Genomic DNA, 27,757 nt, shown 5'->3' on the forward strand with positions numbered 1-27,757 from the left:
AATAAGGAACTGCCACACCCTTTTTCATATATCCAATATCAAGTAGCTGTACCACTTGATATTCCTACCAACTGTGTATGGGAGATGTAGTTGCTCTGTATTCTCACTAGCAGTTGGTATTGTGGAATTTTTTTACGCCATTCTAGTAGGTGTATATAGTGGTGTATCATTATGCCTTTAATTTGCATTTTTGTAGTGGGTAATGATGTTGAATATCTTTACATGTGCTTATATACCATTAAATACCATTTACCACTTAAATACCCTCTTTGGTGAAATGCCTAAGTCTTTTGTTCATTTTCTAATTGAATTCTTTATTTTCTTACTGTTGCACTTAGAGGGTTCTTTATATATTCTGAATATAGATCTCATGTCAGAATTGTGAATTGCAAATATTTCTCCACGTCTCTATCTTTCTCTTAACAGGGTCTTGTTCAGAACAAAAGAATCTGGTTTTGATAAAGTCCAGTTTATTGGTATTTTTCTTTTATGGGTTATGATTTTGATGTCATGTCTAAGAACTCCACTTAATTCATAAGATTTTCTTCTATGTTGTTTTCTAAAAGATTCGTGGTTTCACTTTTACATGTAGGCTTATGATCCATCTGGGGTTAAGTTTTTTTTTTTTTTTTTTTAAAGATTTTATTTATTTATTTGACAGAGAGAAATCACAAGTAGATGGAGAGGCAGGCAGAGAGAGAGAGAGAGGGAAGCAGGCTCCCCACTGAGCAGGGAGCCCGATGTGGGACTCGATCTCAGGACTCTGAGATCATGACCTGAGCCGAAGGCAGCGGCTTAACCCACTGAGCCACCCAGGCGCCCTGGGGTTAAGTTTTGTATCAGGTGTGGGTCTAAGGTTTCCTATTTATAACTAGGAATGTACAGTTAACAGCATTTGTTAGGAAAAAAGCATCCTTTCTCCTTCGACTTAACTTTGCCTTTTTGTCCACATCAGTTGGCTATATTGTTGGGTAGGTTATTTATGGCACTTTCTTCTATTGATCTGTGTAATCCACATGAGCACACTGCCTTGATTATTGTAGCTATATAGTAACTGTTTGAAAATTGGGTAGTGTGACTCTACCAACTTTTCTTTCTTTCCTTTTTTTATTTTCTGTTTTTGTATTGAGAAACAGTTTCTCTAGAACTACCAAAAAACAAAAACAAAAATCCTGAGATTTCATAAAGTTGCAGTAAGCCTATAATTTAGTTTGGGGATTGTTGGTGTCTTTAGTTTGTTGAATTTCAAAACTTAAACATAGTAAGTTTCTCTATTTATTAAAGTCTTCTAAAAATGTTTTTATCAGAGTTTTGCAGCTTTCTCCATATAAATCCTGTGCATATTTTGTTAGATTTAGACTAAGTTTCCTGTCTTGTTAATTTTAGCCATTCTAACTGGTGTAAGGCGGTATCTCATTGTCGTTTTGATTTGTACTGCCCTGATGGCAAGTGATGTGGAACATTTTTTCTATATTTCTGTTGGCCATTTGTATGTCTTTGGAGAAGTGTGTCTATTCATGTTTTCTGCTCATTTCTTGACTAGATTATTTGTTTTTTGAGTGTTGAGTTTGGTAAGTTCCTTATAGATCTTGGGTACCAGAGAGGGAGCCAGACCATGGGAGACTCTTGGCTCCGGGAAACAAACTGAGGGCTGTGGGAAGAGGTGGGGAGTTGGGTAACTGGGTGATGGATATTAAGGAGGGCACATGATAATGATGCACACCAGGTGTTAAATGCAACTAATGAATCATTGAACACTATGCCAAAAACTAATGTTGTACTATATGTTGGCTAACTGAATTTAAAAGAAAAAAAGATTTAGACTGAAGTACTTCTCTTTTAGGGGAAGCAATTATAAACGGTTTTGTGGATCTTAATTTCAGTTTTGATATGTTTGTTGCTGGAATACAGAAATATCATTGATTTTTGTATGTGAATCTTCTATCTTGTGACCCTTCAAAACTCAGTTGTAAGTGTTTCCTTCTATTCTGTTTCCTGGAAGAAATTGGGTAAAATTGCTGTTACTTACTCTTTTAATGTTTGGTACAATTCAGGACTAAAATCATTTAGCCTAGAGATACCTTAACAAAAGGTTCTAAACTGTTGATTCAATTTCTTTAGTAGTTGTAAGACTATTCAAGTTATCTTTCCTTTGGGGTAAATTTTGTTAACTTGTAGCTTTTGAGGAATTGGTCAGTTTCATCTAAGCTTTTGAATTTATGTGTTTAGAGTTGTTTGTAATATTCTCTTATTACCCTTTTACTGTCCACTGAGTTTGTAATGTCTGTTGATATCTCCTTTCTCATTCCTGATGTTGACAGTTCTCTTCTCTTCCTTATAGGTACTAAAATGCTTTTTTATCCATTGTGTCCATCTCTCTTAATTCATGTATGTAAACTGTTTACATTTAATGTAGTTACTGGTATGTTAGGATTTAAGTCTTTTATTTTTCTGTTTCTTTCTTCTGTTCCTCTTTGATCTTTGCTGTCTTCTGTGGGTCACCTGAACATTTTTTAGTATTTCATTTAAATTTATTTATGGTATTTTAAGTCTGTTTCTTTGTATAATTTTGATAGTGGTTACATTTGCATAAGTAACTTAATCACAGTTTACCATTATCAACATGATACCATTTCAGATAGAATCTAAAAGCATACCATTTTATAGTTGGGATTTTGTTTCCTTTTTGTGCCAAGATGCCAAGTGAACAATTGGCTCATGTCAGATTTCCCCCAAGTGACCACAGCAATACTTGATGCAATTGGGCAACTTGGAAAGTTTTATCCATGATTTATCAATATAAAAGGATATCATGAAGGAAAAGGTATTTGATCTGAAGTTGAATGCAGACTTCGACTACAAAGACCTCATGAGCATTACTGCACTGATTAATGTGCTTGTGCAACTATGTGTCTCCAGCATCTGGCAGGGGACCAGCTCTTGCCATCGGAGAACTCATGTAAAAAGAAAACAGCTTTTTTTAAGCTTTTTTTTTTTTAAACTGAAAAGAGTTAATTCTTAAAATATCTTGAAAGGTGATTGATGTGGGTTGAATTGTCTTTTCAAAATGTCATGTTGAAGTCTAAACCCCAGCAACCTGGGAATGTGACATTATTTGGAAATAGGGTCAAGTTAAGATGAGGTCCTACTGGGTCATGGTGGACGCTAAGTCCAATGACTGATGTCTTTATCAGGAGAGGGAGGTTTGGAGATGCAGGGACACACAAGGAGGGTAGTGGGCCATGTAATGACAGCAGCAGAGATTGGAGCACTCTGGTATAAGCCAAAGAGGGCCACAGATTACAGTGACCACCAGAAGCTAGCAAAGATTTTTCCCTGCAGCCTTAAAGTGGGCATGGCCCTGCTGCCACTTTTATTTTGGACTTCTCATCTCCAGAATTATAAGAGAATCGGTATCTTTTTTTTTTTTTTTTAAGATTTTTATTTATTTAGGGGTGCCTGGGTGGCTCAGTTGTTAAGTGTCTGCCTTTGACTCAGGTAATGATTCCAGAGTCCTGGGATCCAGCCGTGCATCAGGCTCTCTGCTCAGCAGAGAAGCCTGCTTTTCTCTTTCCCAGTCCCCCTGCTTGTGTTCCCTCTCTTACTGTGTCTCTCTGTCGAATAATAAATTTAAAAATCTTAAAAAAAAAAAAAGATTTTATTTATTTATTCATGAGAGACGAGAGGCAAAAGGAGAAGCAGACTCCCTGCTCTGTATGTGGGATTCGATCCTAAGACCCTGGGATGGTGACTTGAACTGAAGGCAGACACTTAACTGACTAAGCCACCCAGGCACCCCAGTATCTACAGTTTTAAGCCACCTAGTTTGTTGAATTTTTTGTGACAACCCTAGCAAACTAATAATGACCCAAGGCAAAGACTGTTCCAAAGATGCAGGGCTGATGAGATGAGATGTCCTGAACTCATCAGCCATCAGGACCAGCCTCACTTGAGTTTATCTGGTCTGTGTCCCTCCGTATAGGCTTTTCTGTTACAGACGAGTGACAGTTAAGACTGTGGACAACCAGACAGATAATAGGAATGCTGAGTTAAATGCTTAGAAGCAAAATTTCACCGAAGAACAGTACAAACTGATCAGAATTTAAAAGTCCCAGGAAACACTGGGAAGGGGAGGTTTCAGGAACTCTGAAGGGGTTTATAGATTATTTGGAGCTTGTACTCAGCTGCTGTTGTCTCAGAAAAGGCAGCCTTACGAATATGGAGATTCAAGGAATTTGAGGTGTATACACCATTTCCAATTTAGGGGGTCACAGTTTGGCTGGGGAAGGGTCCAAACCAGATCTCCAGAGCCTCCACTTTATGTTAGGGGTTGGTTGGGGCCTCAGTGGGGGACATTTGCCGGCACACCTACAGGTGACAGGTCCTTGTAGTTGCATGACTTCCTCATAGTGCAGTGGTTCAATTCCAAGAACAGTTGCCTCAAGAGGGCAAGGCAGAAGTGCATGACTTCCTTGTGAGTTTGTCTCGAAGTCACGTAGAGTCACTTCCATTGTACTCTATTGGTTGAGGGGGACACAAGTTCTTCCCAGGTTCACAGGGAGAAGACATAGGCTCTACCACCCAATGGAAGGAATGTTAACAGTACATAGTTAAAAAAAAATTGGGATAGAATATGGTGTGATATTCTATCTTTGGAAAGGAGTCTACCACCTTTGTGAAAATAAAGAAATCTGACTTGGATACAAAATGATTTGAATATCAAGACTGATTAGCAAAGATTTTAATTGTAAAACTTATATTCCAATATGCTCTTTCTTTTTGGACAGATGCTTCCTATATCCTTAGAATTTTTTTCTAAGATTATCAGCATCTTTACTCTCAGCCCTTATTTTTTATGTGGTCAGTGTAATAGATGAGATCAACCAGTTCGTAGGACATGATTACGAAGAATGGAAGACAGAGAAATTGATTTTTTTCCCCCTCAGAAAATACATCCTGTAATAAAATGATGGCAGTTACCTTTCAGGACTGGCCTGAAATGAAGAGAATACTCATTCCTGATCACTTGGCTACTTGGGGGGAAAAAATATCTTACTAGAAAGAGTAGTAGCTAACTGTTTTCAACCTCTATTTTTTAAATTTTCTGCTGCTGACTAGAGTATTGGCTATTCTGATTAGTTACCCTTAATACATACTTGACTACCCTGAGTTTGTTGTCCTCATCACTAGAAAGTAGATCTGTAGTTTTTGCGGTTTTTGTGTTTTTTCTCTGCTCTGTTCTCTCCTGAGACTGTTAAATATGAAGGTGCTTAAGGAAAGTGCTACCAAGATAGCTCTTCATTTCTTTTCTTTTAATTTTTAAATTTTTTTAAAAAGATTTTATTTATTTGACAGAGATCACAAGTAGGCAGAGAGGGAGGTGGGGAAACAGGCTCCCTGCTTGCCCTCGGAGAACCCATGTAAAAAGAAAACAGAGCTTTTTTTAAGCTTTTTTTTTTTTTTAAACTAAAAAGAGTTAATTCTTAAAATATCTTGAAAGGTGATTGTTGTGGGTTGAATTGTTTTTTCAAAATGTCATGTTGAAGTCTAAACCTCAGCTACCTGGGAATGTGACATTATTTGGAAATAGGGTCAAGTTAAGATGAGGTCCTACTGGGTCATGGTGGACGCTGAGCAGAGAGTCCAATGCGGGGCTCAATCCCAGGACCCTGAGACCATGACCTGAGCCAAGGGTAGAGGCTTAACCCACTGAGCCACCCAGGCGCCCCATCTCTACCTTTCTTAAGGTGATAAGATATGAGGAAAGTGGCGAATGTGTTCTAGGAGTCAGGTCAAGACAGGGTCATAGTTGAGTTCATCCAACCTTGTCAAACCCTGTGGTCTGTAGATCACTTTAGCCATTTCCCTCAAAATCCAGAGAAACCACAACCAAACAGATGATAATGCTGATCATGGTGGCAGCATTTCCGTGGTAATACACAGTTTGCACCAAAGCAGAAAATCACTGTTTCAAATGTGATGTGAGATGGGCCATCAAGTGCATCCCTTCTTCTTCTTGAATCTCCGTCAAGATTAGATCAGTCTTGTGTTTTTGTTTTGTTTGTTTGTTTAGTGGAAACTTTCAAATGTATACAAAAGTAGAGAGAACAGTGTAGTGAGCTCCCGTGTCCCCATCTCCTAACTTCAGCAGTTACCAACTCATGGCCAACAGACACTCTTGAAAAATACAACTACAACAGTATTATCATATATTTGAAAATCAGAAAAATTCTGGAGCTTGTTAAAACATGCTAAGGGTATGGCATTGGAGAGAATGAAGCAAAGATCTATGTATGTGCCATATAACATGAGAAGGGAAAAGAGTTCAAACCTCTGAAGTCTTGGAGAAGGTTCTAGTTTGGCAGGTCTTCTTTGACATGAAGAGCTAGACCCTGTCTTTCTGTCCTAATAAATCCCTCCTTTTTTGGGTAACACTGGTTTGAGTTACACTTTCGTGATTGCACTTGGACAGTTCATGACTAATGGTACTGCTCTCTGGATAGCTTAGTGTAACTCCTTCTCTTCATACTCTGATTTCTCACACCATCCAACTTAGTAACAGTAATAAAACTAATAGCTACCATTTATTGAATGCCTATCATGTACCAGACACTCTTACTGAGTGCTTTACATTTAATCTTTATAACAACCTAACAAAAACAATTATTCCCTGTGTTGTAGATTAAGAAATGAAGATTTACATGGATTAGGTTCCCTGTGTTCTCGTTGTGCCTTGAAAGCTAATAAAAGTCTGTAGCATCAAACTATGAGTTCATCAGGCTGTTCCTCACCTTCCCAGGCACAGAAGTAGACTCCTTCATTGCAGTTAGGGTTGGCCATGTGATGGGGTTCTACCTTTGAAATGCGAATAGAAGAGATACGCTCCGTTTCTTTTTTTTTTTTTTTTTTTACGCTCTGTTTCTTGAATGGGTCCATAAAGCTTCCCATGTGCTGTCCTCCATGCTCTCTCTGTGTCCGCTCTTCGGTTTATGGTGCCTAGGTGACCTTGGCAGCCACACATCGAAGATGGCAAAAACTGACAGCCTGGGTCCCTGAGTGACTGGGTTTAGCAGAGCTCCCCTCCCACCCATCTGAAACCTTCTTGAACTGTTTCTAGGAATGGTAAATTTCTATTGTATTTAAGCCATTGTGCATTTGGGGGTAATGGTAAATTTCTGTTGTATTTAAGCCATTGTGCATTTGGGGGTAAAGGTAAATTTCTGTTGTATTTAAGCCATTGTGCATTTAAGCACAACGGCTCGCCTTCCTTAATTTTTATGTATTGTTTCAATGATCCTTCACTGAGTAACAAACTTCCCCAACATTTAGTAGCTTAAAAGCACACCCTTATTAAACTCCCTGACCCGAGATTCAGAAATGCAGGCTGTCGCCTAGACTTGTTCACGGGGCTCCAGCCAGCAGCTGGGGCAGCTGGCAGCATTGCCTCAGTTGCGCATGTCTGGAAGTAAGTGCTGGCTGGCTGCTGGCTGGCCCACGTGTCTCTGGCAGCTTTGCTTGAGATTATTTATGTGGCAATGGAAGGCTTCCTAGCAGCAAGGGAGGACAAGCTCCGATCTGCAAGCCCCTTTCAGGCTCCTGCTTGCATGTGTTTGCCAGTGTATCATTTCGTGATCCGCTGCAAGTCACATAAGTAGAGGGAAATGTGGTTTATTGGAGAGCGTTTGCGCCAAGAATCTACCATACATATCATAGTAATAGTGCACAAGTTGGGCAAATCATTCAGATATCTGTAACACCCTGGTCACTTACTTGATTATCTAGTCCACTATGAGGCTGTTTTCATACTGAATCAAGTTCTGATATCACTGTTGGTTAGAATAAAAATCATACTGATTTTGTTTCACAATTATATTTCAGGCCTATTTATAAATATGAAATATTTACTGATACATGATAAATGTAGTTGAGTAGAATTGGCATATAAATAAAGTCTTAGTCATTTGTTTAAACCACTGTAGTGACGACATTTTAGCTTACGGTCCAAATTAAGGGGGCCCATTGTGCCTGAGTTTTAACGGGTCACTGTCTCCTCATCTCTCCCTCTGGAGCCTCTTACCTCTGTTCCTCTCTGGATTACTCTACTGGGTCCTCAGTAATAGCAGTTTGGTGTATGTGGGTGAACACACCAACTGGTGCTAGACCGCCTATGTTGGAAGGTCTGCCATCTCACTGCGATCTCTGAGTGAGTTACTTTCATCTCTCCGTAGCTCAGTTTCCTTGACTTCACAGGGTTACTGTGAGGAGTGGGGGCGGGGGTAAATATAAGTGATTAGAACAGGGTCTGACATATTGTGAGACCCAAAGAAGGGAGTCTGCCACAATTCCAGTAAACTCTTGGTATCCTTGACCTCTTTCCTTCAGTGATGTTCAGTGATGGTAGGCCCTGGAGTCTTCCTGCTGAGGAGGGACAGTGAGGGGAAGACTGTTAAGTGCTGCTTACTTAATATCTTTCTTTTTGTCTTTCAGAAACAAAAAGAATCAAAAGGGGCAAAAATTGTCCTGAGAAACGTTTCCACATTTAGAAGAAATACATTCTGCTCTACTCTGTTTTTGGTTCCCTTCCATCCGTAGAGATGACTGTTGCACAAAGTCCAGCGTTCACCTTGGATGTTGGCAGTGTGCCAGCGTCCTCCTCCTAGCCTCACACACCCATCACTCTGCACCTCACCCTGGCCAAGCCCTGCTTGGCGTGAGAGCCTCTTGTGTCTCATCTGTGCTGCAGGCCCTGCTCCAGCTCACCTCAGGAGTCTCCAGTTCTCGGTCACCACCTCTCTCTATGTGTATATATATACTTGTCTCTCCCTCCCAGTTAACACTTACTTAACTGGTCTTACTTCGGATGAAGTAACCCTCCCTAGATTCCATATCCCCTTTGAGCACTGTCCAGTCTTCTCTCTTTCATATATTTCTTGAAAGATACCCTTAATCCAGTTACTTCTCGCCCCATTGCAGTCTGGCTTCCCTGCTGTCAGCTTACCAAGATGGCTGTTACCACGGTGACCTTTAACCTCCATGTCACTAAATCCATGGGCATTTTTCAGGACTAATCTCACTTTGACCTTACAGAAACATTCCCTGTTGACTGATATCCTTATTGAAACCATTTTATTGGCCATCAGCTCTCTGCTGTTCTGTGGATGGTAAAGTCTTGTGTCTCTGACCCAGGAGTCTCTTGTGGCATGCCAGCATCCGTGAAGCAGTCTAATTGGTTAACTTGTAAATAGGGTAAAATCAAAGACCAGACATAGCCATTGTATTCTTACCATCCCCCAGAATGCCTGGGATAAAGTCTGGTGTTCAGTACTTACCTGTGAGAGGGAGGACTGGGGGAGGGAAGGGACGGATAGATGGATGAGCTTTCTCAGCTCTGCTTAAGATGTTGCAGGGATCAAACCCTTTCAAAAGAGCCAGATGTGTTCTGGAATTTTTCTGGGGTTGTGAGGGAGATGGCTGAGCAGGAGGAGCTAATGTAAAAAGTCAGCACCCTGGGGTGGGCAGAGGCTTGGGTTCTGTGGATCTCTTGGATGGGCTGTGAGGGTAAGGGAATTAGGAAGTGAGAAAGGGAAGTGGGACAACAGCAAAGGCAGATTTGGTCGGCCTTAGGTTCTGCCCGAAGGCCTGGTGGCGGTCTCCGAAATCCAGCTCTGAAGCTGCTGGTACCAGAATGCTTCAGGTAGGAAAGGTTCCTGTGAAGACAGTCTGTTCGTTCCCCTTTGACACTTGGCACTCTTTTAAACAACACGAGCAGTGTTTTTGCACAATGATTAAACTTGGTTCAAGACAGTTAAAAGAGTGAAGGAAAAAATAAGAATGTTGTAACTACTAAAATTTATTGGATTGGAAGCTGAATAGGAAGCCCAAGCACAGAAAAGCTAAGTTGCTTGTCCAGGGTCACACAACTCCTGATAGCACTGAGATGTGAACCTAAATCCTCACCACCCAGAGACTTGCTGTACTGTTCTTCACCGAGCCGTGGGGCAAACTCTCTGCCTTCCAATGTCTTTGGACACAAGGGTGAATGGGCTTAAAATGAACTTGCTTTTAACATTACATATTTGGTATGGGGTCTTAACAATGTCACAGGCCCCCAGCTCTCTGGATCCTTGGGAGCCACTGGCACAATGGATTGATTAGTTGCTGGACACATGCTGCCCTCTTGTGATGAAAACCATCCAAACAGGAGCTATTCAAGCTCTTGGGAATGCCCCCACTTACTTCCTTTGGCCCAGATCCGTGGTTGGGGGATGGGGGTTGAGTGGCCAATGAGGAAGTTGTTGGCTCTGTAGAGTCAGACTCATGTCACCAAAACTTCTCCAGGGTCTTCCTAGCTTTGTGACTTTCAGGTTTGAAAATGTGACTCCAGAGTCCTGTAACTCTTAGCACCAGGGACACTAAGGAGAGACCCCATCTGTGTTCTTAGGGTGAGCGTTTTGTTAAGTTGCCCTAGTGGATTGGGACCAGATTTACCAGACTTAGCAGGAAGAAGGTCAGTTGCAGAATGAACTGAAGGGCACAAACTACCAGAACAGAAGGAAAACAGAACCAGACAGGCCTGTGTTCTAGCTGTGTGACCTTAGGCAAGTCCCTTTTGCTCCAACACCAGTCTCCCGGATAGTAGACTAGGAGAATTGATCTGAGCTCAGATTCTCAGGTGTTGCCAGGTGTGGCTTTCTACATTTGCCAAAATTCCTTTCCTGAAGGGTTTTGCTCCCTCCGCCCATCACACACACATTTTTATACACATCTTGATTAGGACGAAGACCTACACCCATAGTCATGGGTTCTCAGTTTCCCTCATTCATGAAGTAATTCCTATTTCGTAGGATTGTTGGGAAGAGGTGGTTTCCATTTGAGTCAGTATAATGGGTATAGTCACACTAGGTCTGTTTGGCAAAGCAAGGACATGTATATATACATCCATATTTTTTTTTAAAGTAAGGAAAACTGATTTTGAAGATAGTGATACCTACACTAATGAATTATTATCTTGCACAGGACCAGTTTCAAACAGATGATTTGTGGATGATTCACTCTTCCCGGAAGTTGTAGTGGTCATCGGTGCCAGTCTGTAGCTTGCAGTGCCTAAACACTGTTGAGGGTTGGGGTCCAGGACAGGGGCAGAGGAGACATTGCTGGCTTCACATTGCATTGTCCTGTAACTTTCATCTGCTTCTAAATCATTTAGTACACACCTAGACTTTATGCGCTGACATAAGTTGAAAAAGAAAATTTCATAGCAAGAATCTTTGACTGAATAATCCTACTCCAAAGAAACAGTCCTAAAAATTTTTCTACTTCCACAGAAACGTTTTATGAAATAATCACCACCACAACCAATCTGGAAGACTGGATTTCTAATATTTGGTACATAATTAAGCAAATCAACAGAATACAGAGGATCCTTATAAAGCCTATGTAACAATGTAGAAAGTGAACGTGAGGACATCCTGGTAGATGAAATATGTTAGTTACAAAACAAAACCACAAACACAAGTGTGATTCTACTTAATGAGGTACTTAGAATAGTTAAAATGCTAGAGACAGAAAGGGGGATTGCCAAGGGCTGGGGAGGGAGGAGAAGGGGGAGTTCCTTAATGAACCTAGAGTTTTAGAGTTCTAAGAAAATTCTGGAGCTGGATGGTGGTGTTGGTGGCACAACATTATGGATATATCTAATACCATTGATGTGTATACTTAAACATAGTTAAGATGGTAAATTTTTTGTGTATTTAACCACAATAAAAAAAAGTTGGGGAAAATGTCACAAAGTAGGCAGACCATGGGAAGATGACACGTAAAAATTAAAGTAACTTAGTACTGTGTCATTTATAAGCATTATTTTAAAAAATTTCCTCTGATATTGTGATTACTGTTTCTATAACAAAAGCACTGGCAGAAAAAGTCAAGGAAAAAACATTGAGATCTTTTGTTATTTTGTTATTTTCAAAAAAACAAACAAACAAACAAACAAACAAAAAAACCAGCCACGTAGTCATGAGAAAAACTTGACTAAAATCCTTGCACTTGCTTTATCATTCACTGTTGCTTAAAAAATTTCTTGTTACAGATCATCGGGGGCCCATAACCTTTTCAGTGTTAAGTGCCTGGAAAAGTTTTAAGCTCCTCTTGTGTGCAGTCGGTTGCGTTTTAAGGCTGAGAGAATCAGGCAGGGATGGCCCCGGGGACACAGCGGTGCTGCTACAAGCACATCTCTAAGGTAACGCGACCTCCGCCACCTCGGCAGCAAATTCCATTTTCATTAACATCGCTCTTTCTGGACCTGGGCTAATGATCACGGTTTTGCCTTTCAGCTCCAGCGCGAGGGTCTTTTTTTTTTTTCCTGTAAGGGAAAATTAGTTCCCGGAAATACACGTGGCACACCTGGAAGTGGACCAAAAGATCCTTGAGCCCCCTGCATCCAGTGGGGGAGCAGAGGGGGCACCCGGCGGAGGCTCACGGGCCCTTGCTCTGTCCTACGGTCCACGACGCGGCCTCGCGTCCCTCTGTTGGGTGAGTCCCACGGCAGCGGTAGGGCTCTTGGGTGACAATGATGAAGGCTGACAGCTGTGTCTTTAGCTGGCGAAGCTAGACTGCTCCCAAGCTGCTTGAAGTGGAGTATTCTTGAACCCGACTATGAGAACTTCGGGCCCATAGGTGACCTTGTCAGGAAGTTCCCTAAGCCTTGGAGCCGAGAAGAGAACCACCTGGGTGTTGCCCCGGAGCGGAAATGAGCTGCGTTGGTTTCACGGTGGCTAGTGACCTGTACTGAGCGGCAACCCTGCTTTTCAGCATCCAAGCATCCATGTGTCTGATGCTTACATTTGCCCTGGGGGATGGAGGGACATCCCTAGGAGGCCCAGTTTTCAAGACACAGATTGAGATTCCGAGTCTTAGCACCTGGCCCACAGCCACCTGGTGACTCCATGTTGTTGTTTTTTGTTTTGTTTTGTTTTGTTTGGGTAGGTTCCAAATCAGCCCAGACATGCTGTGGTTGCAGGTCTGAAATAGAGGAGCTGTCGTTTCTCCCAAAACCAACCGGGGTGTCCTGTGGAAAGAGAGAGTCCTGTCCTACGTTGTGGAATTTTTAATTTTTTTTTCCAACTTTCAGTGGTCTTCTTGATGAGGAAAAGTCTCTACCTCTCTGCACAGAAGCTCACCAGTGAATAATGGAGAGCCCTTCCAACAAATTTGGAAGAAAGAGTTCACCATCTAGAAGACCAGAAGTATTTCCAAACAGAACTTAAGCCAACACTGCTCAAATTCTAATATCCTTAGAGGCAGCAGTTTTAATCTTGATAATCTGTAAAATCAGTACATTTGGTAGTTTCTAAGTAAACGTTAGTCTCCCAAAAGTTTAGCTTTAGTGGTTTAATGAAGTCTGAATCTGTCCACTGAGAAGTATAGTTCTTCTACTGAGGAAGTCTGAAGTCTGCCTTAAGCTCCTTTAGCCTTCAGCTCAACGCGTTCATTCCAGACCTACTGCCTAGAGTCTCTGTAGGGAGAGAGTTGCTGCCTCAGGGGGTGACTCTTAGGTGAATACTCAGATCTGGGGTGAGGGGAGGATTGGCTCAGAGCTACCAAAGCGGCCCCTTAGCGGAGCAGCCACCATGTGTCTGAATGACTGTACAGGATTTTCAGAGCTAACTTCCTCAGTTGCCATTTTCTGACAGGGGCTGCTGCACAAAACCAGACTGGACCTCTGAGAACTCAAAGGTACTGTTGGAAGGCTCCCCCCCATCCCTTTCCCTCTCATGTTTGGTCCTTATTGGCTTGGCGCCTCTTGCCAAAGTGGGTGACAGGTCCACTCAGCTGTGAATTGCCACAGAAGGTAGTGGACATCGAGCCTGGCCACCAGGGCCTACCATGGCATGGTGGAGAGGGATTGTGGAATTTGGCCCATGCAGCATATCCTGGCCCCAGCCACCCCTGACTGAGTTTGCTCCTCTGAGAAGCCAGCTGTATGGGTTCAGAGGTCAGGTAGAAGAAAAGGCCTCAGTTGCGTCCTTGGCTTTTTTTGATCCCTTGGTAGGTGGAGAGGCCTGCAAAGGACCATAGCAATGACACCTCTGGCCTTCCTTCAGCAGGCTCCACACAGCACCCCACACCAGGGTGCCATGCAGCAGAGTGAGTATCTCTGAAGGGAGTCAAGGCATGGAGGCCAGGGATCCTACCATGCTTCTCAGGCAAAATTTCCTTTAGAAATTAGAAAATTCTAATTAAAAATGTTTTTAGTACTTTATTAAATGACTTGGCAAAAGAACAAGTTATCTGGTAATATCACCACCCTCTCCCCCATGTAACATCCAGCACGTGCCTGCCACGATGGTCCCTGTGATATGGTCTCCTAACAGGGTTCTCAGCAACCCCCTCAGCCTTAAGTCCAGTTCAGTCATCCTCACAACTGCTCTGAGGCAGGGAGAGAGACACTTCCCCTTCCTCAGGAGGGCAAGAGACAGAGAAGCTTCTGTTTGGACCCCAGGCCTTACTCCTTTTGGAGGATGGGCACAGGTTCTTCCTCCTGGTGCAGAGCACTTGGGCCCACCCTTATCAGCCTTCCTGAGAAGGTCAGCCCAGCATGAGAAAGCCCCAAGCAGAAACTCAGCGTCACGAAGACCCCACCCTTTCTCTTAGACCTGCTAAGAGAGCACCCCATGATCTCTGCCAACAGATACTGAGACCCAAGGACTAAAACAGAAGCCTGCAAGGAGCCTTCGACAAAACCTTGGATGTGTCATATCCCAACCTTGTGTGTATGTCAGTTAATCTGTAGCTGTGAAAGGTGGGCCGGCCGTCAACCTGTGGGGAGGTACTGAGGAGGAAGAGAAGGTTCCAGGTAAAAAAAAAACAAAAAACAAAACAAACCCCCACATGTTTGTTGAGCACCTTTTCTGCCAGAAGCTTGGCACTAACTCTCTACCATGTCCTCAACTCTTCCGTGGGGACAGTATGACTAACTCACTTCCCTGGTCCTGAGGGCCAGTTCTGAACTCAGTCTTATAACATGTCCGATAAAAAGATCCTGGATATGCGTCATGTCTCTTCATGGCGTAGTTATAGTCGCTCAGACGGCTCAGCAGGCCCACTCGTGCCCTGTCTCCTCCCTGGGGCATGGACCCCACACGTGGAGGCGGCCTCAGAAACAGATGATCCGCTTCTCGTCTTCAAAGACTTTGGCCTCCTCTGGCTTTATCAAATTTCCATTTAGGCTGTTGGAGAAAAACAAACAACATAAGTAAAACCGTAGGAACTTGTGGGGGCCTTGCCAGTATGTGTTCTGACACTCTCCTGTTCTTCAAGTGACCCTGAAGTTAGGGGATGTGCTCTGTTCGGACACTCGTGTGATAATACTACTCCTTTCCAGCTATTGTCACTCTCCGAACTGGCTCTCACTAAGGTCACCAGTAGCCTTTAGGAACCCAAACTTAATGAAATCTCTCAGGCCTGGTCATCTTCTCCTTCACAGGCGTTTGGCTGTCTTGCCCTCGGCCTCCGTGAAACACCACGCTCACTTGACTTGCTATTAGGCTCTCTGGCTCTCAAGTGTCTGCCACTCCGTCTCAGTCTCCCCTCCCCTGTTCTCCTGCATGTGGTCTCTAAATACGGGCTTTCCTTCAGGCTGGGGGAAGGGCCTGTCACTGCCCCCCGCGACCTCATCCCTACCTCAGTGGGCTTGCAGCCCCGACCTCTCCTGTGTGCCTCCACCTGCTGAACACCTGCACTTCGATGCCTCCCAGGCACCTCAAGGGGGCCACGCTGGCCCAGTGCCCCCTGGCTCAGTGTCGAACCACTCTTCGTCCAGCTGTGTAAGCCAGTGACCTGGGGATCAGCCTTGACCCCTTCCCTCCTCCTCATCTTCATACTCGGTCTATCCCAGAGTTGTGTCTTACTCTCTAAACATCCCCAGCATGCCTCCCTGAAACTTCTCCATATCTTCACCGCCACCATGGTGGTCTGAGCTCCACCATCGCTTTTCTGGATCACGGCAGTACCGTCTGGCCTCTTCATCTCCATTTCCCTGGAGGAGCCAGAGTGGTCTTTTTATAAAGCAAATCTGATCATACCCCCTCTGCCTCAAACCCCTCTAGGACTTTCCATTGCTTTTAGGATAAAGACCAGAATATGTAATATGACCCACAGATCTCTTATGGTCTAGTACGCCCCAAGTCCTCTGCCTCCCGTTGTCCCTTCTATACTATCTGAACCCCAGGAACACAGCGTTTCTGTTCTTCAAGGATACCATGCTCCTCCTTCCTGCCTCACACAGCCTTTGCATATGCTGTTCCCTCTCCCTGGAACACTCTACCCTGCCCACAGCTGACTGACTCCTACTCATTCTTCCTGGCTTAGCTTAATGCCCCTTCCTTAGGGAGAAGTGCCCTGAAACCTCATCTGTGTTCGGTTCCCTTCTTAGCTCTCTCCTGGACAGCACTCATAATGAATTGCTTGAATGATTTTTCCCTTTATGGTGCGTCTCTCTCACTAGGGGTAAAGCCATGGATGAGGGCAGGTCTGTTGGGGTCACTGTGGATGGTGCTAGCACCGTGCCTGGCACTCCAGCCTTGTTAGTCAGCAAATGAAGATGCAACGCTAAGAGGCTTAGGGACACAGCAGTGACCACTGATTGTGTGTTTTTTTGTTAAGAAACAACCCGCAGGCCCCACGTGTTGTCATTGAGGTAAAGGCCCCAGGTCAGTAAATGGAACTCACTGCCTAATCAAACTGCAGTTCCGCCGCCCCAGGAATACAGCCTTTAGCCAGGCAACCTGACCAGGAAACTTTGAGCCCTTTCTGCTCCTTAGGAGCGCAACCTGGCCTACACAGTGCATTTCTGGCTAGTAAATGCCCCCTTTTGAATGCCTTCTCTGCCTTTCCAAAACCTCTCTTGTTGGGCTCGGCAGAGCTCTATCTGCTTGCTAGACACATGCCACCTGATGTGTGAATTATTTAAATAAAGCCCATCAGACCTTCCAGTTTACATGGCTGAATTCTGTTTCACAGCCGTGGTGGCAGCCGTGGTGGCAGCCCTGGGATCTACAGCGAGCTCCTGACGGCCCTGCAGGGACGGGGAGAATCACAGGCACCGTGTCCCGCAAGCCCTTCCACGTTCCTGACTTTCTTGCCCTTGCCTGGGTGCCACCGCCGGTGAGTCCTCTTGGTTTCTCCTCCCCTTTTTGCCTTCAAGATACCAACCCAATTGGCTTTCTAGTCCAAGGTGAGGGGGATTGGGGGTGCTTTCAGGGAGCACCCATCCTTAGCCCTGGGTTCAGCCCACCAGTCCACGCTGGAATCACTTCCCAGGTCCCACCCGTGGTCCTCATTGACTGGGCTTTTGCTGCTTAAGTCCATTCCCCATTTCCAGTCCACAGTCCCTACCATGGAGGCCACTGGGTCAGTCCACGCAGGGAACGGCCTGTGCTGGGCACGGCCTTCCCTCTGCCAGTCCGGGGAAGCACTCTGCGGTTGGTTACTGCTGGTGTGTTAAAGTGCGCATCTTTGTCTTGTTTTGTATAAACCAAGGCTTAGCTAAGAGGATCCCTAAATTCTAAAGAGTCAAACATGCCGCCTTCCAGCACACCTGCTCATTTAAGTCTAAAACCCATGGTGCTGGGAGCTGGGAATATCTGCAGAAATGGCAAAACTGTCCTAAAAACACCCTAGCAGTACACCAGCCACAATGGGGAGCGTTCCCAGTAGACAAAGTCATTTGAGAAGCGCCATGGAAGGCCCCGGTTCCCAAGGCAAACAGGGTGCGTGTTTACATGGGCAAGCAGAAACTCCAGAAGGTTTCAAAATTTCGAACTAGTGTCGTTAAAAAATGAATTAAAAGATTGAACAAAAGCCTCCCGAAAATGAAAGGTATAAGAGGGACCTAAAAGAAGTCAGAAGAAATGCCCGTTGCCCCCTTTGTCCTCTGCTACTTCTGTCTGCATTGCCTTTCCTCCTCTGAAAACACCACCAGAAGCAAAACTGGCAAGGCACAGGCCTTACAGGTACTACCCCCCCCCCCCATCCTGGCCCCTCTGAGTTAACGGAAGAGGAGTTTTTTGGTAAACTGTTGGCGCCTGGGTGGCTCAGTCAGTTACGCATCTGCCTTCACTGGCTCGGGTCACGATCTGGGATTGGTGGCAGGTTTGGGGGGCATGTCCTGGGATTGTGCTCTGCTCAACAGGGAGCCTGCTTGTCCTGCTCCCTCTGCTGCTCCCTCCGCTAGTGCTCATTCTCCCTCTCTCTCAAATAAATAATAGCTTAAAAAAACAAATAGCTAATGGGAACCTCCAGCAGATAGCAGAGCCTGCACAGGGGACCCTGGAAAAACTGGCAGAAGCCAGCAAAGAGGGAAAATGCTTATCAGGATCGCTTCTGAAGGTGCCTGCAGTGCCCAGTAGAGAAGGGAAAAGAAAACCGTACGTTGCCCTTTTCTTCCCAAATCCAAACCCATCGTTCACTGATGCCCTCTCCCAGGGGGCAGCTGTCACCCTCTTCCTAGTCTCATTTTGCGTAACAGGCTTGGCTTTCTGCTGGCCTGGGACGTGCACGTTATTCTTTTAGCTGTCTGTGGGAGGGACTCTGGATTTGGGGAAGGTAATATCCTTCGTACCCTCTTTTGGGAACCCATTTTAACACCCAATAACCCAAGGGTTATTCAGTACCGCCAGAAATCTCTGAAGTTCAACTGTGTACCCAGAGGGAAAGAAATGAATTGGAGATAATGTAGCGGGGATCGGTGGGCCGATCTAGGATGTCACTAAAGTTATAGCCCAGTTTCAGAAATTGGGAGCAACTGTCCTTACCTTACCTCCCCCCCCCACCCCAAAAATGAAAGTCCGTGCTGGGCACAACTCAAAATTCACCTATTCATGTACCTATTCCGAAACTTCCCTCATTTATCTCAAAGACTTGGGAAACCCCAGTCCTTCTTGGAGGAACTTACATTCTTTCTCTGTCCCTTGAAGTTATACATTCATCATGTCTTTGAAATGTAAACACCGCCCACAATCACCTGAGACAGAGGGTGGGAAAGAGGCCTTTTTATAGTACAGACTGCTAAAAAGGGCTCTTGTGCTCAAAGTCTAGTACAGCCTCCTTAAGCTTGATTCCAGGGACAAATGAAAGTCTTATCTTAAAAATCCACAAATATTAGTAACCATAGGGTCCTTGCCTCTGTATTTTTTTTTTTATTTTATTTGAGAGAGAGAGAGAGAGAGAACACAGACGGAGAAGCAGGCTCCCTGCTGAGCACAGAACCGATAGATGTCAGGCTCCATCCCAGGACCCCAAGATCATGACCTGAGCTGGAGGCAGATGCTTAACCAACCGCCTCTGTGTTTTGTATGTATGTGTGTATGCCATAAATGTGAGATATTGTTTCTGGGTGGTATTACTAAAATCAATTTGTAAAAGAGCCCTAGTGAATTGGTTTTGTAGGGGCTAAGGGCAGGCTGCTCCACTGTGGCTTACTGATTATTTTAAATAAAATAGTATTTAAGAGACAACCTGTACAAGAAGGACCCTCAGACCCTCCTCTGTCCCCCTGAAAGCAGAAGAAATATCTCCCATGTGAAAGGCAGCCAGGGAGGTACAGACATTCTTATCTCCAGACATAGGAAATTTAGAGTCAAGAAAAATGTATAGACAACACTTGTTAATGTCTACTAATTTAATATCACACCCCAAGTTCTGCCTAGAATTCCTTACAAATTGGAGCTCCCAAAGTTAAATTTTCTTTGTCCTGTCAATTCCTCATGAATTTACTCCTTGCCTCTAAAAACTGCCTGCCTTGGTCATCTCTTTAGGTCTCAAGCTTTGTGTTTTTTTCCTCTGGTTAATCTGTTTTGTGTAAATGTAGCTCTTAGTCCCACTGGAAGAAACTGAAGGGTAAAGGAAGAATTCTTCCTTCCCTCTGGCTGGTGTAGTTGGTGAATACTCATCCTCAGGGCCAGCTGCTCGCCCTGGAGCTGTTGTCCCACAGAGATCTGGGACAGCTGACACACGCACAGCCAGCAGAAGGTAAGGTTTCTGACCACACCAGCCTCCCAGCTTCTCTGTCTGCAGGGTCTGGTGGAATGAGTGATAAGACTCTTTCTTTCTCTAAATTCAGTTAGCAGGAGAAAATACTGTAGAACTAGGTCCTTGCGCTGAGCTACTTTTGGCAAAAATTGGTAGAGTACTCTTGGGTGACTGATCATTTCCTCCCAGAGATGGTCATGGTTTTCTTTCTTTTGTGTTGAGGGTCACAGGAAGGAATTCGCACAGGACAGAATGCAGGCTTCAGTCCTATAAGCCTACTGTGTAGCCGGCCTCATGGACTGGTGAGGTCACGGTTCCCCTCAAACCAGGGTCTCTTTAGACAAACTTTGCTGTAAGTTAATACGCACACGAAGTAAAGGCTGTTGCTAAAGAAACATCTTGGAAGCCCAAGCTGCAAAATTGGTGGTCACGCGTCAACACTTAGAAGCTGTTACAGTGCTTGTCATCTAACTTAAAGACCCCCGGTCAGGATAAGCTGGTCAGGGAATGGGTTAGATTGAAGCTCAGTCCCCCGCCAGCCTCAAGAAAATGTCCATGCTCCAGGGTATGCGATAAACACTACACAGTCCCCAAACTCAAGACAGGGCCCTTCTAGGTATTGGCTTGGCCCCCAGAGACCCAAGGCTTAGGCATGGCTATTAATGTGAATATAAAATTCTTCCTTTCGTCTAGTTCTGTGTCCTAAGAGCTTGGCTTTGTGACCCATGGGCATATTTTCGCTGGTCTCCGCCACTTGGAAGAGCACGCTTACTGGGGAGCATCTTGCTGGCCAGTCTAATAGGCAGGGGACCCGAGATACACAGTTACAAGCAGCGTGGTCTGTCTGGCCATGCCAGCTTTCCGGGAAGTTTGTCATAAGAGGTCCCAGCCCATAAGGGAGAGACCTCTGTTGCTCCTTAGTGCTGGAGAAATCTCATTCCAGTAGCACCTGCCTCATGTCACAGATAGCAGGTCTGTACTAGATGCATCCCAGGCATCCTCTGGGAGACCAGAAGCATGGAGACCAGAGGCACAGAGAATAGTCCAGAGACTATTCTCATGGCCTGTACAAGAGGGTGGTTGCTTTCCCAGACTATTCCTGGGAGTAGGTTTTTGGATCACAGGGGCTGCATCATCTATGCTTTCTCTAGGGACACCTCTTAAGTCTTGGATTAAGCCATTAAAAGACTTATGACTTTGAGTCACGGTTGAAATTAATAGGATCCATTTGCTCAATGTCCAGACATTAGATCCTTTAAATTGGCTACTTGAAAGAGAAGAATTACCTATGAAGAGCTCTCAGTTGTCTTATTGGTATAATGGCTAGTCTTAGGGATTCCCTTGACAAGGTAAAAGAACAAACATTAGACTTAAGACAGATGAATGTCTATGTCCCATGGAAATTCCCCTTCTTAAAATCCAGCCCAACCTCTAGGTTCAAAGTATACAGGCTACTCTTATAAATGCTGGAAGCCAGAAAGTGAATTTAATAGAAGCACCCAAGACAAACAGGATGGCTTGGTTTACCGTAATCAACCTCTGTCAGCCTCAGCCATTTCTATATGCTCACCTTTGCCAGGTATATTCTGGACCACGCCCCCTCCTGCCAAAAATTCATGTCCCCCAGACAACTGCAGATCTTTTATAAAGCCCTTTTCCCTCCATTTTCAGAAGATCCTACCAAGCTTAGAGAAACATTAAAAAGATTGGACTATTCACAACCTCCCCTTCACAGGGGAAAGAGGTAACCGATGAAATTTCTCCTAGGCCCTCCTCAGTGATCAGAGGAAGCCTGATGCTGAGGGGCTAATAGAGGGGGAAGGCTTTTGTTAAAAAGCTTTATACAGACTGTACAAAAGATAAAATTCCCCTTGATACAAAGAAGCAAATTTAGTTAAAAAGGTAAGCCAGTCCCTTGATATTCAGGCTGGAATCCAGTTCTTAGGGGGAATTAAGTAAAAAATCTACTTATCTTTACCAATCTCCAAACCTCAGCCATTCCTCTCAAAATATTTGTGGATATTATCAAAGGTCAGTATATTGGAACAAAATTGCCCTGCACTTGAGGGAAGAAAAGGTCATTTCTTTTCCCCCAGAGCAATCAAGCATTTTATTTAATTATAACAAGGAAGCACTCACTTATTCTCTCCTTGAATGCCATATTTAAGCAGAAATAATATTCAGGCCTCTTTTGAAAATACTCCCCTACTAATTTCCAGAACATTATTCACCATTTAGGACCCAAGCCACTGAGATTTAAAGTCATGTTTGGCAGTGTACCCCAGGGCACTAAATAAATAAGCCTCCACCCACATTACTCTGAATTTCTGAATATCTTGTCCCATGTTCCGTTACCCAGCAGAACAACTGAGCTTCCTAGAAGCATTTGAACAATAGCTGGATATGTGCCCAGAATCCCAGCACCCTCCATGTTTCCAAAAGCAAAGAGGTTATCTGTGCAAGTCAGAATCTAATGCCCGTTAAGTGGTGATGGCTTTGCCAGTAAATAAGAATGTGCTCTTCCATGGCTAGGAAGACTGCCACGGCCGACAGGTCAAAAAAAAGGTCAATTTTAAGTCACAACTACCCTAAAACTCTTAGAAAAAAAAACTTTTTGCATTCTTGTCCCTTTAAATCATAAATCTGGTCATGTCTTTGAAATATGAACAGAACCCACCATTGCCTGAGGCTGAAGGAAAAATGGGAAGGGAAGAGACCTTTCTAAAATAGAACCCAGTAACAGAGCTCTTGGGCCCACTGGAGTACCTCTGATAATGGCAGATATGCTCCAAATCGCCACCCTGGATAAAACTTCATACTTGCCCTGTACATTTTCTACCCCCATCTTCTCTAGAACCTAGGTAAGAACCATTCTTGGAAATGCAAACTTGAGAGGGAAATTTCTCATTAGAAAAAGAGAGAGGGGGGCGCCTGAGTGGCTCGGGTTAAGCCTCTGCCTTCGGCTCAGGTCATGATTTCAGGGTCCTGGGATCAAGCTCCACATCGGGCTCTCTGTTTGACGGGGAGCCTGCTTCCCCCCCACCCCCGCCTCTGCCTGCCTCTCTGCCTACTTGTGATCTCTGTCAAATTAAAAAAAAAAAATCTTAAAAAAAAGAGGGAGATACTTGAAATTGGGTCTGTAATCTCTCTACAGACACAAGTAGAACCAGAAGCTGGAAGATTTTGTTTGCCTCTGGTCTGCGTGTTTGTATGAGTATCCATGTATGTTGTAAATGTGAGGTATTTTCTGTACTTCTGGATGGTATGGCTAAAATTAATTTGTAACAGAGCTCAATTTGGTTTATCTGAAGGCAAGCGCTGGTAAGAAGTAGGCATTCTAAAACTCAAAGCTCAGGGCATGCCTGGGTGGCTCAGTCGGTTAAGCATCCGACTCTTGATTTCAGCTCAGGTCATGCTCTTGGAGTTGTGAGAGGGAGCTCTGGGTTGGGCTCCATGTGCACAGGGGAGTCTGCTTGAGATTCTCTCTCTTCCCTCTGTCCCTGCCAACCGCCAGCCCCACAGTTCTCTCTAAAATTAAGTTCATCTGATCTGGGAAAATACTTGGTATTAAAGCTTACTTGAGATTATTGGTTTAATTAAAACAGACCTGTCTTTAGACTTATCAGCGTTAAATATAAAACTTTTATCCTGCCTGGGTTTACTGAAAGACCAATGAGCTTCATGTTTTCTCTGTTGTAAAATCTGTCAGAGAAAAACCAAAACAGAATAATGGTTGAGTCTGTCTAATGTCTCATCCAGTTTTATGGGTAGTCCAAATACAATTAAGAATAAGTAAATTAAATAGATGTAAATAAGATCAAAAGGTTTCTAGCTAAACTCTTTTTTTTAAAGATTTCATTTATTTATTTGAGTGAGCACGAGTTGGGGGCAGAGATAGATGGAGGAGCAGACTTCTCACTGAGCAGGAAGCCTGATGTAAGGCTGGAGCCCGATGTGGGGTTCAATCCCAGGACCCTGGGATCATGATCCAAGCCAAAGACAGATGCTTGACTGAGCCACCCAGGTGCCCCTCCAGGTAAACTTCTAAATAGCTTCCAAAATATTTCTGGTGGTAACCCAGAAATTTAAAAACTTGAAAGTTTTGTTTTTAAGCAAAACAGCTTTAAGGTTTTGCAAAATTAAATGAGTTGTTAGGTTCACTGAGTATTTAGAGGCACCTGGGTGGCTCAGGTGATCAAGCATCTGCCACCAGCTCAGGTCATGATCCCAGGGTCCCAGGATAAAGTGCTGAGTCTGGCTCCCTGCTCAGCAGGGAGTCTGCTTCTCCCTCTGCCTCTCTCTCACTTGCTCGCTTGCTCTAAATAAAATCTTCAAAAAAAATGCATTGAGTATCTAAATTATTTCCAAGCAAGAAAAAGTAATACAACATTACATATTAATATAGATTTATCTACTTCTACCTTTAGTTTCTCTGTATAAGACAAATTTGGGTCTGTTAGCAAAACCTCTTTTGTGCTGTTATACTATGAAGAAACACATGTTTCTAAATTATGAGCTTTATTTCTAAGTTTGCCAATCTAAAGAATTCTGGTATAACGGTTCACAGCTGTTTACTACTTAGTTTTCACTAGAAATTAAGGTTTCTAAGAGTAACAAATTCTAATAAATTAAGCCTACTGAAAAGAAAAGACTAAGGTATGTGTTTTGGGTTAGAAAAAAATATGAGGAATAGAAATACCTTTTTTTTTTTTAAAGATTTCATTTATTTATTTGGCACAGAGAGAGATCACAAGTAGACAGAGAGGCAGGCAGAGAGTGAGAAGGAAAGCAGGCTCCCTGCTGAGCAGTGAGCCTGATGCAGGGCTCAATCCCATGACCCTGGGATCATGACCTGAGCCGAAGGCAGAGGCTCTAATCCACTGAGCCACCCAGGCGCCCCAGAAAACATTTTTGTTGAAGAAAAAAATAAGTTTGTCCAGAAGTTTAAAAAAAAAATTGTAGAAGGTTTACAGAAATCTTTGGAAAGAAATTTTCTGTGTGGCCAGTATGGGTAAGATGAGGATAAATTTAAGTAAATGAGTTTTATTATCAAGAGTATACTGGTGCACAGTTAGAGTTGTTTTCTCCTTGTTAAAAGGTCAAAGTTTTCTTGGTCTGCTCTTACTAAGAAATTATAAACAAAAGTTTTTCTTTACCTTTAAAGTTATCTTCCTAGGGGTGCCTGGGTGGCTCGGTTGGTTAAGCATCTGCCTTATGCTTCTGGGATCAGGCTCTGCACAGGGAGCCTGCTTCTCTCTCTCCCTCTGCCTCTCCCCCAGCTTGTGCTCTCTAATAAAATCTTTTTAAAAAATAAAAGTAGGGGTGCCTGGGTGGCTCAGGGGGTTAAAGCCTCTGCCTTCAGCTCAGGTCATGATCTCAGGGTCCTCAGATCAAGCCGCACATGGTGGGGGGGGCGTCTCTGCTCAGCAGGGAACCTGCTTCCTCCTCTCTCTTTGCCTGCCTCTCCGCCCACTTGTGATCTCTGTCAAATAAATAAAATCTTTAAAAAAAAAATTAAAGTTATCTGTCTAAAAAACAAGGATTCTGTGTTTTGCCAAAATAATTTCCTATGTTTATTAGGTCTTTGATTACTTAAAAAACCCAAGTCTTAATATTAAAAGGGCTAAATTTTGCTTATAACTGTGTATCCTTCTGTATTGGCCTTTATAATCTTTTATTAACACTTTGGTTAGATGGATAATTATTGTTTTATGATGATTCATGATCCTATTTAACCAAATGTCCAAACCTTTCCATATTTTTTCACATACTTCCCACAGTCAAATTTCTAAAATGAAGTCTTCACAACCACAATCTAACTGAAATTTTCCAGAGGACCCCTTGCACATTTCAAAGATCTCGTGAGTAATTAAACTCCTTAGGTTTGTGTGTTGTGTTTAATCCCACAGACAACACGGTCAAATAAGTGCTACCAAACTTTATATTTGTGTAGATGTCCGTTAGCAAAGTAAGTATTCTAAAAATTACATGAAACTCCACAAACAATCTGTACGTCCTGGCATGTTATTAAAGTGTTCTATGTCACAGAAATAACCAAATTTCCTGCCACTTGCATTGTAATAAACTCTAATCACATCTTTAACCATGGCCATTTTAGAAACTTTTATCATATACAGTTCCTCTTTTTTACTGAGATGCTTTTACGAAAGCCTTCTGCAAATGTATTTTTGTCTTCTGTGAGACTCATGGAAAGACTTCTCAGTACAGGTCTCTGATCATCTTCAGCTCATAAAACTAAACTGGGTAGGAATTTCCAGAATGAATGGAAGAACTAAATTCAAGCAGAACAAGAAAAACATGTGATTAAATTAACTAAGGAAGAGAATTTTTGTAACTTTTTGTTTAAAGCATCGTTGACTTAAAAAATGTTTTTTCCAGATTTAAGGAAACTTTGTCTCTTAAAATACTAAAACAATAACCAAACACAGGTTTATCTGTGTTTGATTACTTATTACAGAGAAACGAAAAGATATTTTGATACTTTGGGAAACTGAAAAAGGCACATACTTCTAGAAATTATGAAACATACTCATAAATCTGAAAATCTAAAGAATGCTGGCAAAGCAGTTCACAATTGCTTACTTATTAGTGTTCACTGAAAATTAAGGGTTTTAAGAGCTAAGAATTCTCATAACGGGGCACCAGGCTGGCTTAGTCAGAAGAGCGTGCAGCTCTTACTCTCAGGGTCATACGTTGGAGAGCCCCATGTTGTGTTTAGAGATTACTTAAATTAATAAAACTTAAAAAAAAATTCTAATGTAATTAAGGCTACTGGAAATAACAGAAATAACTATGTAAGGAAAGAAGGATGTGTGTTTTTGGTAAGAAAAAAATGAAAAAGAGAAATATGTCTTTGATGGAAAAGTAATTTTGTCCTAAAGTGAGACTAGTTATTTAACAAGGGGAAACTTAGGACAAAATTTTAATGTAAAAAAAAAAAAAAAGCTCTGGAAGGTTTGTGGAAAAGAAATCTTTGGAAAGAAATGGTGATATGGGGCTCAAGGTGACTTTTCGTGCAAGGCAGCAGCAGTAGAATCTATAAAGATATGGACTAACTCCATTTTCTTTCTGCAGAAAATGGCCCCTCAGGGCCACATTTTTGCCATCCTGATGTCCTTCTAACATGGCAAATGTCTGCTCCAGAATCAGAGAAATTAAACTAACAGTCAGGCTATGGGAAACCCAGGACAGCTGCTTGATTCTTCCTCACTCCCTGACAAACCCCATTTTTGGTTTTTGCCCTCCTGCACCCATCACAGTACACTCAAGATGACTCAAATCATAAATAGACATTAGTGGGGAAACGTCTCTAAAATTGCAAAAACAGGCTTGCAGCAATGTGTGACTGGTCAGGTCCACAATCCTGAAAAAACGGTTCTTGTCCCCAGAGGTCTCAGACCTACTCCTCTGGACCTTCTGAACACCTGTAGAGGCACTGAATTCAACCGCCTCTTGGTCCAGGTCACCAGTAGTGCATGTGTGTTTTCTGGAAGGATTGAAGCCTTTCCATCCCACAAGACTGTTGTCCTCACAGTGGGAAATAAAAAAAAACAAGTGTTTCCCACGTGGGGTATACCTTGTGTAATCTCCGGTGATCGAGGCACCCTCTTCACTCAACAAGAACCTTGCAGATTTCCTGCAACTCTGTGTACAACCTTCAGCTGATTCCTTGTTTCATGCCAGTGTGACCAGCCACTGTGAGTCTTTG

At 43.3% G+C, this 27,757-nt stretch overlaps 1 protein-coding gene, 1 long non-coding RNA gene and 2 other non-coding genes across 7 annotated transcripts in view; 2 read left to right on the plus strand and 2 right to left on the minus strand.

Moving 5' to 3' along the window:
* The first annotated feature begins 4,959 nt into the window (after window positions 1-4,959).
* Window positions 4,960-5,028, plus strand: LOC123387131. The gene has a single exon (XR_006601486.1). It is a non-coding gene; the product is annotated as a small nucleolar RNA SNORD2 (small nucleolar RNA).
* A 654-nt stretch (window positions 5,029-5,682) lies between these two features.
* On the plus strand, window positions 5,683-27,259 carry LOC123387030. 2 transcript variants are annotated; one of them, XR_006601367.1, is made up of 7 exons: window positions 5,683-12,238; window positions 12,333-13,734; window positions 14,690-14,854; window positions 17,020-17,163; window positions 19,868-20,028; window positions 25,809-25,889; window positions 27,124-27,259. It is a non-coding gene; the product is annotated as an uncharacterized LOC123387030 (long non-coding RNA). The 2 variants fall into 2 exon arrangements; XR_006601366.1 differs by lacking the exon at window positions 19,868-20,028.
* Window positions 14,238-27,757, minus strand: part of NOD1 (nucleotide binding oligomerization domain containing 1) — a 68,099-nt gene continuing 54,579 nt past the window's right edge. For all 3 annotated transcript variants that reach the window (XM_013061491.2, XM_004762567.3, XM_004762565.3), the window contains one exon: window positions 14,238-15,227. In XM_013061491.2, the coding sequence (XP_012916945.1) occupies window positions 15,155-15,227 (73 nt within the window). In that variant the 3' untranslated portion in view covers window positions 14,238-15,154. The remainder of the gene's footprint in view (window positions 15,228-27,757) is intronic.
* Window positions 22,475-22,596, minus strand: LOC123387120. The gene has a single exon (XR_006601477.1). It is a non-coding gene; the product is annotated as a small nucleolar RNA SNORA24 (small nucleolar RNA).

This window comes from Mustela putorius, unplaced genomic scaffold, assembly GCF_011764305.1.
Source record: "Mustela putorius furo isolate JIRA1106 unplaced genomic scaffold, ASM1176430v1.1 tig00003845_pilon_pilon_pilon, whole genome shotgun sequence".
Classification (NCBI taxonomy): Eukaryota; Metazoa; Chordata; class Mammalia; order Carnivora; family Mustelidae; genus Mustela; species Mustela putorius.